This window comes from Gopherus flavomarginatus, chromosome 22 (genome assembly GCF_025201925.1).
Source record: "Gopherus flavomarginatus isolate rGopFla2 chromosome 22, rGopFla2.mat.asm, whole genome shotgun sequence".
In the NCBI taxonomy this organism is placed as follows: domain Eukaryota; kingdom Metazoa; phylum Chordata; order Testudines; family Testudinidae; genus Gopherus; species Gopherus flavomarginatus.
The window spans coordinates 10,286,710-10,299,789 of NC_066638.1; the positions used below are offsets into that span (position 1 = coordinate 10,286,710).

Sequence of the window (13,080 nt, forward strand, 5' to 3'; positions counted from 1 at the left end):
ACATTCCCAAACCCCTTTCTGCTGGAGGAGACATTTTGTGATAGCCCTATGAGTGGGCAGGGGGGAAATATTGGGGATTTTTGGAATCCATCCCAAATTAAGGCCTCAGAAATTGCTTCAGAATTGTGTGGCAGTTGGTAAAGTGCATGTTGTGAAGGAGACTCTAACCCAGTTTCTGGCTCTAGAATAGGATGATTTTTGTTTCAGGCTGGATTATAAACTTTTAGCAAGGATTGTGTCTTCCTATATGTTTGTGTAGCACCTAGCATGTTGGGGCCACAATCCTGAGACGGGCTTTTGTGTGGCTACTATTAAACAAATGCTAAATGTAGCTATCATTATGTATTATCCCATTGCAACTCTCAGTAAAATACGAGAGAGAGACTCTCTTTCTGTGCCAATGCTGAGGTAGACTCTACTCTGTGTTATACATTCTACTGTAAAATGGCAACGCTGCCTTGGTTAGGGAGCTTCTAATGCGCTTTGTTGCTCTGGAATGCATTCTGAATTTAGCTACACATTGACTTGGGCTAACTTCTACCCCAGCTTATTACTTTGGAGTCTCTTCTGTTTTTTAGCACCTGCGGTACCATGTATATTTATATTATGTTATTTAGAATATAAATATATCGATTATAATTTTTGTATTTTATTGCTGGATCGATGGTATTGCGCACTGAATTTTTCTATTGATTGTAAAACATGCACAGTATTAGCAATGACTAGTTTTTCAGGTGCTGCCCAGACTAGATGATCCTAGACTTGGCCTCTCTATCTGACTGCTATCAGGGATGCTAACTGTGATAGCATTTTTTGTGAAGTGGACCCTTAAGAAATGGTTGAGACCACCAATCCATTTCATAGACACCCTCAAAGCATAACAGCTGATAATCTCTACGGGTCATTACTGCCCTGTACTTGTTTTGAACTGATGTTCTAGCATTGAAAGACTGTGTATCATCACCTTTCCCCTGCTCCTTCAAGCATCCTATAGACATGGTTTTCTCATGGTAGTGTTTATATATAAGTTCTATATCTTTCGTAAAACTTCCCCTTCACAAAAAAAATAAATAAATTAAGAAACACTGTATCAGTGGGGGAAGAAGGAGGAAACTTCTGCCTAATATACTGTCAGGATGGTGACTGGATTATAGAACTTGATGATATCAGAAAATAGTAGATTCAACATTCACATAATGAAAGATAAGTTACAGCAGAGGTAAAAAGTCCAGTGCCTTCTCTGCCTCTGGGCTTCTTAGCTAACTACACCATTAGGACAATGGGTAGCCCTCTATACTTCTTGCCCTCTCCTGGAACAAAATGTGGAATCAAGATCTGAACTGAAAAATAGTGTAGCGAACACTAATATAATGTGAGACTAATTAGTTAGCAATAATACTTTGCACTGTTGAGATCCTCACATTGAAGAGGCTTCAAAGTGCTTTGCAAACATAATTTTTCTCACACAGATGTTGGGCAGATTTAGTAGTATTCCCATTTCAGAAGATGGGGGAAACAAGTTATAATGTGCCCAGTGTCACATGATGGTCTGTTACCTATTTCTGCATTTGTAAGTGTGCATGGTGCTTCAAAGAGATGGGCCCTGTCCTAAAGGGTTTCCAATACAAGGGCCTGTTTTACTCCAGTTAATCATCAATGGGAGTAGGTTATAAAGTAGATCACATAAAGACAAAGGGTGCTGATGGGAAGGACTGTGATACAAAATAGTGTAAGTTGCACTACTTAAAAATCTTGAAGCCAAGAAATGTGCATAATTGTATATGTATTACACACACACACACACACAAAACCTATATTAAAAGAAAGTTATTTAGGTTGCAAAGTCAAGTACTTGAAAGATAGAAAGTGTCAGATTTACAGTAATCCATGCAATTTTAATTGAGCTCCTTGTCCATTCAGCCTGTTGTCTGAATGAGGTAGGGGTCCTGTGGAAAAAATATTGTGATCATTTAATTGGAGTGTATCAATGCATACATACCAAGGGGCAGAACAGCAACTCCATGAATGAGCAACTCCAAATGTGACATTTTCTAACTTCCAACTGCTTGACTTTGCAATGTAAATAACTTTCTTTTAATATAATTTTGCATGACTCTTAAGGGTTTTCTAAGGGGGACAGGAGCGAACTTTTGCATCATAGTACAAATTTATATCACTTGAGTTACAGGACTAACTATGCTGATGGCCTGCTGGCACAATATGCTGCATCTACAGGGAGCCTAGCCTGGCCTGACTCAGCTCTCTCTCTTCTTACCTCATCATCAGGAGAAGGACCCTTGCCCCCTGTGGTCCTCTGGAGCAGGGGACATGCTGCTCAGCCTTGTACAGGCTCTAGTGTAGTTATGAGGGGAGCCTGACCAGGGAGTTGGGGGAGTCCTGCTCTGAGTGATGCCCCCAGAGAAGGTGATAGGAAGGAGGTAGGACACTAGAACCATGTGCTTGGACTGAAGGGTATGTAGTCAGGTGGGGAGCTTGGCTTGTTTCTCTCTCTCCCCCCACCCCATCCCCTAGTAGCTCCTAGTGCACTGCCTGCTGCTTTGGCAATAGTGTAAGCCCCTGGCTTTAGTGTGTTTATATCCAGTTATTATTCTGGCATACAGCCAACGTTGTCCAGAGGAACACAAGCAGATGACAGAAAATGGCAATTTTTAACAGTTTACAACAGGTAAATCTGAATGGAAAATCCTGGGACAAACAAAAGGCACTTAAATAGCCCAAGGGACTTTCACCTAGCTGAACTTTGCAGGCTTGCTGCAAACAATGCAATGTAAAAATTTCCCGCAAAAGCTGAAAGACACTTAAAACAGATAGTATTAGGCATCCTAAGTAATAAGGGTCTCTTCCACTTCCCCCTATAAAAATTGCAGTGCATTATACTGTTTGGTAGCTAGAGTCATTTTCCAAACTTTTCTTTAGCCTCCACTCCCAGAGGGTAAGACAGACACTTCCCTCAGAACATCTTATTCCCTAATTATCCAATTTAGAATGCTTGTACCTTCCACTAAAGCATCTGGAACTAGCCAGTGTTGCAGACAGGATGCTGGATGGAATGGGCCCCTAGACGGAACCAGGCTGCATGTTCCTGTACTCCAGACTCCAGCCATGTCTGGTCCTGTGGCCAGCATAATATCCCAGTTCTGGGAGCAAACCCAGCACTCCTGCCTTCCACAGTTAGAATAGACCCCAGGAGTCCTGACTCCCAGTCCTGACTCCGGTGCTTAGTAAACTTCTACTTGTTCTCCTTTAGCAGGGATGGATACCAGCTTCTGGTGGTTGCAGGTATCTTTTTATGCGCCGGGCAGTAGTGCAGAGAGGGAGAGGAACACTCTGGTGCGGGTCTTCTTAGGAGCGAGCCTGTAGCAGTCCGCTTCGCCAAGGCTGAAATCTGCTCCGTGTTTCGCAGCAGGGGAGCTTCCTTTTGTGGCGGAAGGTTGGGCTCGGCTCCGCGGGATCCGCTGCGGGTTTTGCGTGCGGCAGCGGCCTCAGCCTTGCTGAGTTGCAAGCGTCCGGGGCCTGCCTGCCTGCTCCTCCTTTGTGAAGGGGGGAGGCTCCAGTCCGGGCCGGGCTCCGCTCCGGGTTTGGCAGGCCGCCGCGGCGCTGGGTAAAATGGCAGTGCTGAGCCTCGTGTCGGAGTGAGCAGGACTCGGCGGACGAGAGTCGGGAGCTGCTGCTCGGCTCGCCTAGTCCGGCCCCGCCGTCGCACCGCCCGGCTCCAGGGACGGGGTCCGCTCGCCCGCCGTATCCCCCTCCCTCCTGCCTCTCCCACGCCGGGAGCCCCGTCCCGGGTCCCTCCCCTCCTCCTCTCCCCCGATCCCTCCTCCCCTTTCTCCGCCGGCTGCAACCGAGGAGCACAGCGGGGCCAGGCCCCGGGGAGCCCAGCCCAGCGGAGCCCTCCCCGCCTCGCCAGCCAGGCCGGGGGGGAATGAGCCCCCGCTGCCCTGAAGAGCCCGCCGCCGCCTGAGCGGGGAGCAGCAGAGCAGCGAGGCCTCCCGCCGGCCGGCCAGGCAGGGGAGCAGCTCGGGGGCAGGGGTCCGGGGGAGGGGTGGCTAGGTGGGGAGGGGGGGATCATGGCTGCTCAGGTCGCCCCCGCCGCCGCCAGCAGCCTGAGCGCCCCGGCTCCAGCCGAGCTGAAGAAAGCGGAGGCGCAGCAGCGGGATTGTCCCCCCGAGGAGGCGGGGGGCGAGGCGGTGGCGGAGCGCGGCAGCGAGAAGCAGGCGGAGAGCGAGGGCCCCCCAGGGAAGGAGCTACAGGACGGGGCCGAGAGCAACGGAGGGGACGCCGGGGCCGAGCCCGACCTGAAGAGCTCGAACGGGAACGCGGGCCCCAGGCCCGCCGCTGCCGCCGCCACCCTGAACAATAACCTCCCGGAGCCGCCCGGTGGCGGCGGCAGCAGCGACGGGGTGGGGGCGCCGCAGCAGCAGCCGCCGCCGCAGCAGCAGCCTCCCCCTTCCCACCCGGCCGCCTTGCCCCCGCCTGCCTACGGCTTCGGGCAGCCCTACGGCCGGGGAGCCCAGGCTGCTGCCGTCGCTGCCGCCGCCGCGGCTGCCTTCCACCAACATGGCGGACAACAAAGCACTGGCATGGCAGCGCTGCAGAGCGGGGGCCTGGAGCAGCCCTACCCGGGACCGGCGGGGGCCCTCCCGGGGCCGCCCCCTCCCCAGAACTCGCATGGCGGCGCCGAGCACGGCTTCCCCAACCACCAGTACAACTCTTACTACCCGGCGGCAGCCGGGCGCAGCGCCGGCGCCTACCCGCCTCCCCCCCAGGCCTACGCCCTGAGCTCCCCCCGGGGCAGCACGCAGAGCCCCGCGCAAGCGGCCGCCGGGGCCAAATCCCCCGCCGCCGTCGCCTTCCAGCAGCAGCGCTTCGGGGCCATGGGGCCCTCGGCCGCCGGCGGGGCAGCAGGAGGAGGGGGCGCCACCCCGCAGCCCACCGCTACCCCCACCCTCAACCAGCTGCTTACCTCCCCCAGCTCAGCCCGTGGCTACCAGGGCTACCCCGGGGGCGACTACAACAGCGGGCCCCAGGACGGGGGAGCCGCCGCCAAGGGCCCGGCCGCGGACATGGCCTCCCAGTACGGCGGGGGCAACAGCCAGGCCTGGGCCACGGCCACAGGAGGGGGCCAACAAAGGAGCCACCATGCGCCCATGAGCCCCGGGAGCAGCAGCGCTGGAGGGGGACAGCCGCTCGCTAGGACCCAGCAGGTGAGAGCTTGGCATGCGGGGGGCGTGTGGGGCAGGGGCCGGGGACCTGGGCTGGGGTCAGGAGCAGGGGCTGGGCGCACGTGGGGTGGCTGAGGGGGCTGGGGACAATGGGGGGGAAGGGAAGAGGGGCACACATAAGGGGCAGGGATGAGAGCATGTGGGGCGATGGAGAGGGGGGTGACGAGGTGGGCGAATTTCCTACGGGTTCCCTCCCCCACTTGGACCCACACTGCTGGGGAGCTGCCATTGTCTGTGTCTTTCTCTCTCTAAAATGGCTGCCTCTCTGCCTTCCCTTCCAGCCTTTGTGCGAGGCTTCCAGAGAGGTGCCTTCTCCTTCCCACCTCCCCTGCCTGCCTTGGGGGCTCTGGGGGGGAGATGGAGGGAGCCCCTGGGTGGAGGAAGGGCCTGGCACTGTGGTGCGTGTGTGCATGGGGTGGAGGTGGGTAGCTGAGCCCCTGGTTGTTGGGCTAGGGAAGGGGTGCCATCTGTAGAGGTAGTGGGAGCTCTGCAGAGCAGCACTTAGACATTTGCCCCCATTACACTCTTCCTCCCTCTTCTTGCTGCAGGTGAGGGACCTTTGCACTTCCTGGGGGTAGGAAGGTGGGAAGTGACCTGTTTTGGGCAGCTGCAGCTTGCCCGGGTTGGCTGTGGCCATTTTCCTGAGCAGTCTCTTGGTTAGCCCAGTGGCCTGGGCCTCTCCCTGGAAGTGCTGGTAAACAGTTCAGTGATTGGAGTAGTAAGTGCAGATTGCTTTGGTTTGGGATTTGAATTATGGAGGTAAAATCCTTCTGTCAAAGCCAGGAGACAGTTGGTCTTAGGTTGACATCCTATCTGTGATCTGATTGGCTCCCCATCTCCTCCTCTTGGCCATTTATAATTGCCTCTGATGTAATGGTACAACAATCCTGATGAGCTCATAAACTTTTACACTCTGCTTTTCTGCCAGCCATAACCCAAACCATCAGTGCCACTGTCTGCCTCTTTATTCCACAGCTGAAATTGGCTGTGACCTTGAGGAAGTTCAGTAGCAATACTGTATCAGCAGGAGCAGAGTTCCAGACAGGCTGCCCTTGTTGTATTGTGCCTGAAACAAAAGAGGAGGCCAATGGCATTTTGTTTGTACCTTGGATTTATTTTGTTTGTTATGTTTTATACAGCCTGGAATAGATTCTGTGTTGTCAGAACAGTAGCGGGGGCTCTCTGTACAATGAGCGTGCTGTTTGTTTTGGTTATGTGACTTTCCCATTGGTATAAAGGATTTCTTTGATGGAATCTAAGGATGCATTTATTCCTGACTAATTATGACCCATTTAAAAATGAAATGGCTTGGCTGGGTTCGTTATCAGATAGTGAATGTGGGGCTTTTGTGGGGTATGTTAGAAACCTTTTAAAAAGCATTTGTAGCTGCAGCACTATAAATGGTGAATTACCAATTAACACTTTTTCATATTGAGTTTTCTCTTAAAGTACAGGCCTGGCCTAACTCCTTACCTATGTTTCAAGAGATTTTTTTAAAATCACTATATTAATTTTACTTAAGTTCAGAAGGAACAATTTTTTATTATAGTGACGTTAAACATCAGATGCCTGGAACTGTTGGGCCTGACTATATTGTAAATTCCTGCTTTTTGGAGAGAAGTGGGAGCAAAGTAGAAGAGTTTATAAATGAATATTTTTGTTGTTAATTTGCTGGAAGTATAATTAATGCCAGCAATACAAATGTGCTATAGCACTTTCAGATACATGTAAGTCAGACATTTTGGGTATTGGGACAGTGATGCTAACATTCTGTTCATATCTGTTCTTAATCAGAGTTTGCAGATAATCTCTTGCGCTGTGTTTACATGTCTTAGATCTGAATGTGTAATGGCCTTGTGCAGGACTGACAGACTTCTCTGCCCATATCCTGCCTGTTCTCATTGCTAGCCCTGGGTCAGAGACATTCGATACTCTGGAGTGTGACATGCAGCTCCAGAGTTTTCCCTTCTTGCTCAATCGTTCTCTTCTGTGGCTCTGAAAACTTACTGTAAGTTTTGTTCGTTTATAACTGACAGTGATGTCCGCTTCAGCTTAACTGTGTGTTCTCTGTTAGATTGAAATAGCATGTGTTCTAGGAGAGTGGCTCATATCACTTCTGTGGGCACCACATTGTCCATATGCAACTTTGTAGTAACTATTCTGGATAAACATTTGAGTTCCTGGGCAATACAACCCTATGTATTTGCAAGAAAGTTGCATAAATGTGTCATGTAAACTGGTGCCCTACTGAAGTAATTTCTTTTACAAAACACAGAATTCAACCTGGATTTGATGGGCACTAAACCACAGCCCAAGATTAAACTGTTTGTTTGCACTGGAGTAAAAATCTGTTTTATAGACCTATTTGGATTATGAATAGCATGGTTGTGATTCTGTGATAGAAACTTTCAAAAACTTAGTTTAAAAAACAACCCACCCCTCTTCCCCTCCAGCCCTTATGTCCCCTGGAGGGTGAAAGTCTGGTCTGGTTATAATTAATACTCCAGGCATTCAGTTTAATACAGGGATTCTCAAACAGGGGTCACCGCTTGTATAGGGAAAGCCCCTGGCGGGCCGGGCCGGTGTTTACCTGCCCCGTCTGCAGGTCCGGCTGACTGCAGCTCCCACTGGCCGTGGATCGCTGCTTTGGGCCAGTGGGAGCAGCTGGAAGGGGCTTCCAGCAGCTCCCATTGGCCCGAAGCAGCGATCCACGGCCAGTGGGAGCAGCGATCCGCGGCCGGACCTGCGGACGGGGCAGGTAAACACACTGGCCCGGCCCGCCAGGGACTTTCCCTACCTAAACGGCGACCCCTGTTTGAGAAATCCTGGTTTAATATGTGTGAGCCTTCTAGTCCCATCAACTCAAATTATTAGTGAGTGTATGTTTGGTGTTTTGGGAGTGACAGTGACTTTTAGACAGCGCAAATGGCACATAGAACTTTTTAAAAGAGGCCAAGGATTATCAGACATAAACGCACACAGTCTCTTTTCACGTTGTGAAAAACCTGTTGCCTGTCATTGTGGAACAGGTTTCCACATGTCTTCTCTGTTGCCCACAAGAAGTAAGTTTAATAATAATACCCCCAAACTATGTTATAACCTCCTCACAGCGTATCCTGTTTTGTTTATTTGATCGGATTAAACTAAATGCTTTCAATCTCATTATTGTCTTGAAAGGTGGTGAGCCAATTGGTGCTTATCAAGCAACTTTTTACCTGAGAAATTTCAGTGGGATGAGATTGGAGAGGGGGCGGGGAGAGAGAAAAGTGTGCCTCCTCCCTCCCCACCTCTACTTCCAGATTAAGGGAAGGGAGTTTGGATGAATGTGTATAGTTGTCTCCCTTCATATAGTCATCCAGAAGGGAAAAATGTTTAGATTTTTTTGGTGGTGTGGGGGAGGCAGACAATAAGGAGGAAAGAGCATATATGTCATCCTCTAAGATCAGGATGACCTATGAATGACGTGGAGGTACAGACCCTTTTACCCATCTCTTGCTTTAGGAGTTACATCACTTTTTTAATGTAAAACCTTGATTTGAAAGAACCTTTCCTATAACAGGTTAAGAGTAGCTGCTCAACTTGTGCACAGTTTTGACAGCAACATGTAATTCCTCTCAACACTAAAAACTTTTGCAGATAGGTCACTTATAAGAATGCACAGCTGATCCAGGGTGGAGTTTTGAATGCCAGGACATTCTGTATCTGTATGGATGGGGCAGATGGGGACTCTGTTGTTCATTCTTATGGCCATTTTAGTCTGGAAATGCGGAGTTGGATTGAGATTAGAAGACTTGTTTTACAGAGCAAGTGAATCTAGAAGATCCTGGAGGTCTATGGGAATGACTGGCCGGAAATCTGGGCCATCTCACATGCAGGACTTCTAGAACTCTTAGTAAAATGAAAAGATAAACACTAACCTTTTTTTCTGTAGTGTATGGCTGGTTTTGGTAGTGGATTAGGACTTTGGGTGGGGTGGAGGAGTGGAATGATTCTCAAGAAAACTGCCTGCAAGAAGAAACTCCTCTAATGAGTAGATAGGTGGGTATTTGTTTTGGTACAGCACTAACTACAGTAAAAGGCATCTCCTGTAATGGGAGATGTCTTTGGACTGTATTAAATGTTCACATGTTGAATAACCTCCTTATAGGTGTACTGGCATCCAGAGACATTTATTACATGTTCAGGGAACTTGGTTTAAAAACAATTACATGCTAATAAATAAATAAAAAAAAATCTCAGGGCCGAGTTGTTAACTTTAAATCTCAACTTTAGTAGCAACTGAAGCATGAACATGTTGTTAAAAACATGGTTTTCAAACTCAGTTGGCAGCACAGAGCCATTTAGTGCCAGTGAGCTGTGATATCTTGGAATCTGAAATTAAGCCCTGGCTCCTGTTCACTTTTTATCTTAGGGTTTTTCCTTGCTTAGTATTGCATTGTTGGCAGGTCTTGTATTGCCCGTAAGGTCTAGTAAACATTAGTTCTCTACAACAAAAGAGAGGTGGCATTCTTTTGTGAAGTGAGCCTTGCCTATGAATGACTTTCAGACCTTGTCTCTACTAGAAAAGTACACTGGTTTCATTCAATTGATTTTTAAAATTGACTTAGTTAAATTAGTGTAAGCCCCTAATGTAAAACTTCTTAAAATGGTGCAGGCCCCTAAGGTAGACACTTAACGTTCAACCAGTTTAGCTAGATTAACTTTTAAATGGATTTTAGTTAAACTGGTCTAGTGTGGGCAAGGACTTAGCCTCTCCATTCTGTTTAAATATTTTGTGCAAGTGTTTTTAGGAGGCTGGTGTTTCAGGATATGCTTTGAGAGGCCCCAGTGAACTAATGGCATCTACTAGGGGAGGGATAACTCAGTGGTTTGAGCATTGGCCTGCTAAACCCAGGGTTGTGAGTTCAGTCCTTGACGGGGCCACTTCGGGATCTGGGGCAAACTTAGTATTTGGTCCTGCTACTGAAGGCAGGGGGCTGGACTTGATGACCTTTCAGGGTCCCTTCCAGTTCTATGAGATAGGTGTATCTCCAAATATTTTAAGCATAATCTGGTGGATAGGACACCCAAATGGGAGTCAGAATTGCGGTCTGGTTTTGTTCCCTGCTCTTTCACTGACTCACGCTGTATAACCTTGGACAATTCGCGTAATCAGTCTGTGCCTTCGTTACTTAGCTGATGTGGGTTTAATAATGCTTGCCCACCTTAATAAAATATGCTGAGGTCTACAAGTGAAGGGCATTACATAAGTGCTTATTTATTACTCTGCATGGGGGTAGTGAGATCACCTTTTTGTGTATGGTAACTCCTATGGTGCTGCTATTATTGCCAAGATACTAATAGAATGTGCCCTCTGGAGTTTGGGGTGGGAGTAGAGTGGGGACAGGTGCAGGGGCAGGTGTCACTTTAACTTTTTTTTTAAACAAAATCTTCGGCAAAGAGTTTCCTATCACTGTCAGTCTAGTTCCATTGTCATTCCACTTGACTTGTTAAAACACTAGGCTGTAATGCTAGTACGGTGAATGTTTTTTCAATAATACTCTAGAAAAGTATGTACCAGATCTCTCTCCCATCATGGTAGGAGGTTGCAGGGATGTGGGAAGCATGTTCCTTTTTTTTAATGAGTATTTTCGAATGTCGCTGCCTTTTTAGATCATGAAGATACTAAGCTTCCAAGGATACTTTGGGCTGATATAGCAGCTTTCATCTGATCATTAGTAAATATCTACCAACCTTCCATGGGCATTAACATGCATGCCTTGCAACAAACAACCTAGCTGCTTTTCCTAAAAACAAATGAAAACTTAAAAGGGAGCATGAAATAGCACAGGCCCCCATGCTGTCTTGGTGTTACAACATCTACTGCTTCTCCACCAGTGTCCTTGCTATTGTGCTCAAAGGGACACCAACTTGGAAATTCCCTTTCTGCCTGAAAAATCTGTACCTGCTGATCTTACAGGTAATATCTACAACCACTATAATTGGAACATTACAGGAGAAAAGGTACTCTTTCCTCCCTTGTTTGTTTACTTGGTATATTTGATGGCGCTTGTATGTGGGCAGTTTATTGGTGTGCTCACTTGCATTTGCTGTCTCATGCACTGCTCTGGGGAGAAGTTCGCCTGCATGACAGTAGTCACAGTAGTAAAGCTAAAACGGAAGGGGCAGGCATGTGTAAAGTGAAGGAGGAGAAGAGGGGTGAGCCTGACAGTGTTTTGATATTGCTGCTAGACCCACCCACAGCCCCTCCTGCAAAGACCCTTATAAACATCAGCAGGGGAGTACAATAGCTTCTTCTCCCCCCCCCCCCATTTTTTTTTTTTTTTTTTTTTTTTTTAAACCAGGAACTTAAGAATCAGAGCATGCTTTCTAAAAGGTGCTATGTCAAACTTAATTTTTTTGAAATTTAGTCAATTAAAAAAAAAAAAGTTAATTGTAAACTTCTTGGGGCAGCCCCTTATGTATAAAGGGGAAATGCGCATGAACTGGGGAAAATGTACCAGTCACTTGCTAGCCAAAGTCTTAAACCTACCAGCTAGAGGTGAAAGATGGGAGGGTGGAAGTTATTGTTCCCTGTTGCTATTTGGGAAGGTGAGTGGAACCGACACAGGTCTTGTCAGTTTTTCTACTGTCCACCTGCCTGGATGACAATAGAGAAATTGACTGTCCTTCTTAGTTTCGTGCCCTTATTGACTTGGGCAAACTGAGCAGCTGCAAAGAGATTGGAGCTGTTTTCTGCAGGCTCAGGAAGACTTCCACACGTGAACTGAATGTAATCTTTAAAGTATTATGGGTATAAACTTAAACTTCTTTTTAAAAGCTGAAATTCTGTTGAAGTTGGTAGTCTGGGGCAGTCCACTACTTCCTAGGGAAAGCTTGCCACTGGAGCACACATCTTTCCGTTCAGTCTTGCACTCCGGTGTTGGTAATCATTTTACAAAAGGGGGAAGCTGTGGCACAGAGATTAAGTGACTTACCAAGGTGATGCAGCAAGTCTGTAACAGAGCTGAGAATAGAAGCTAGGTCTTTTGACTCCCAGACCTATACCTTAATCACAAGGCCTTTGGTCCATTTAATATAGGATTATTTTTTTTAATATAATACATTTTTAAAAAAACACCCACAGCTTTTTATGGTGCTCTGTGACTAAAGAAACACAGTGCCCAAACCAGCTGTAGGTGGTTTGCAGAATGACACAGTAGCTTTGGTAAGGGCTGGAACAGGAACAGTCGCTTCTTTCAGGGTTGATCTCCTTTGCATACTTTCCTTGTTCCTGTAGTGATCTGACCATGTGGTGTAAATATGCAATAAGGAATCGGAGAGGAGTTCATATTTCTTCCTCTTCTCTATACACCTGCACTCCTAGTTCCTGTCATAGCTCAGCAGTGAGGAAGAGGCATTTGCAAGTTTGGGAGTGTGTGTGTGTGTGTGTCCGTCCCTTTCTGGAGTGTCTCTGAGCATTGTATAAACACTTGCTGAGCTGTCAATATGTACATGTGAACTTTCTGTAGTGAAATGTATAAGATGCTGTGTAATGGTAGGTAAACAATAATAAAAGCTATGTCATAGTTCTTGTACAAATAATTCCTTGTTTTAGGTACTCCAGAGTAAAATGATATTTCAGATGGAAGCTGGGGTTCCAGTGCCATCTCCTTTATGGGGGCTGGGGGGGAGGTGAATAACAAGATGGTTTGTACCCTTTCTTTCCCCCCGCCTCCTCATTCCTGGTGGGAGGGTGGCTTTTTTTGTTAAACTGTCATAAGAAACCTGTGTGTAGAAGTAAAACATAGTGGTTATGATGGAGTAACAGGGTTTTTCCAGTTTCATGTGCAGTAAC

The 13,080-nt window shown here is 47.7% G+C and overlaps 1 protein-coding gene across 1 annotated transcript in view; it reads left to right on the forward strand.

Annotated features, from left to right (window-relative positions):
• Positions 1-4,088: 4,088 nt before the first annotated feature.
• ARID1A (AT-rich interaction domain 1A) overlaps positions 4,089-13,080 on the forward strand; it is a 78,362-nt gene continuing 69,370 nt past the window's right edge. Inside the window, exon 1 of the mRNA XM_050931990.1 lies at positions 4,089-5,225. Within this exon, the coding sequence (XP_050787947.1) occupies positions 4,089-5,225 (1,137 nt within the window). The remainder of the gene's footprint in view (positions 5,226-13,080) is intronic.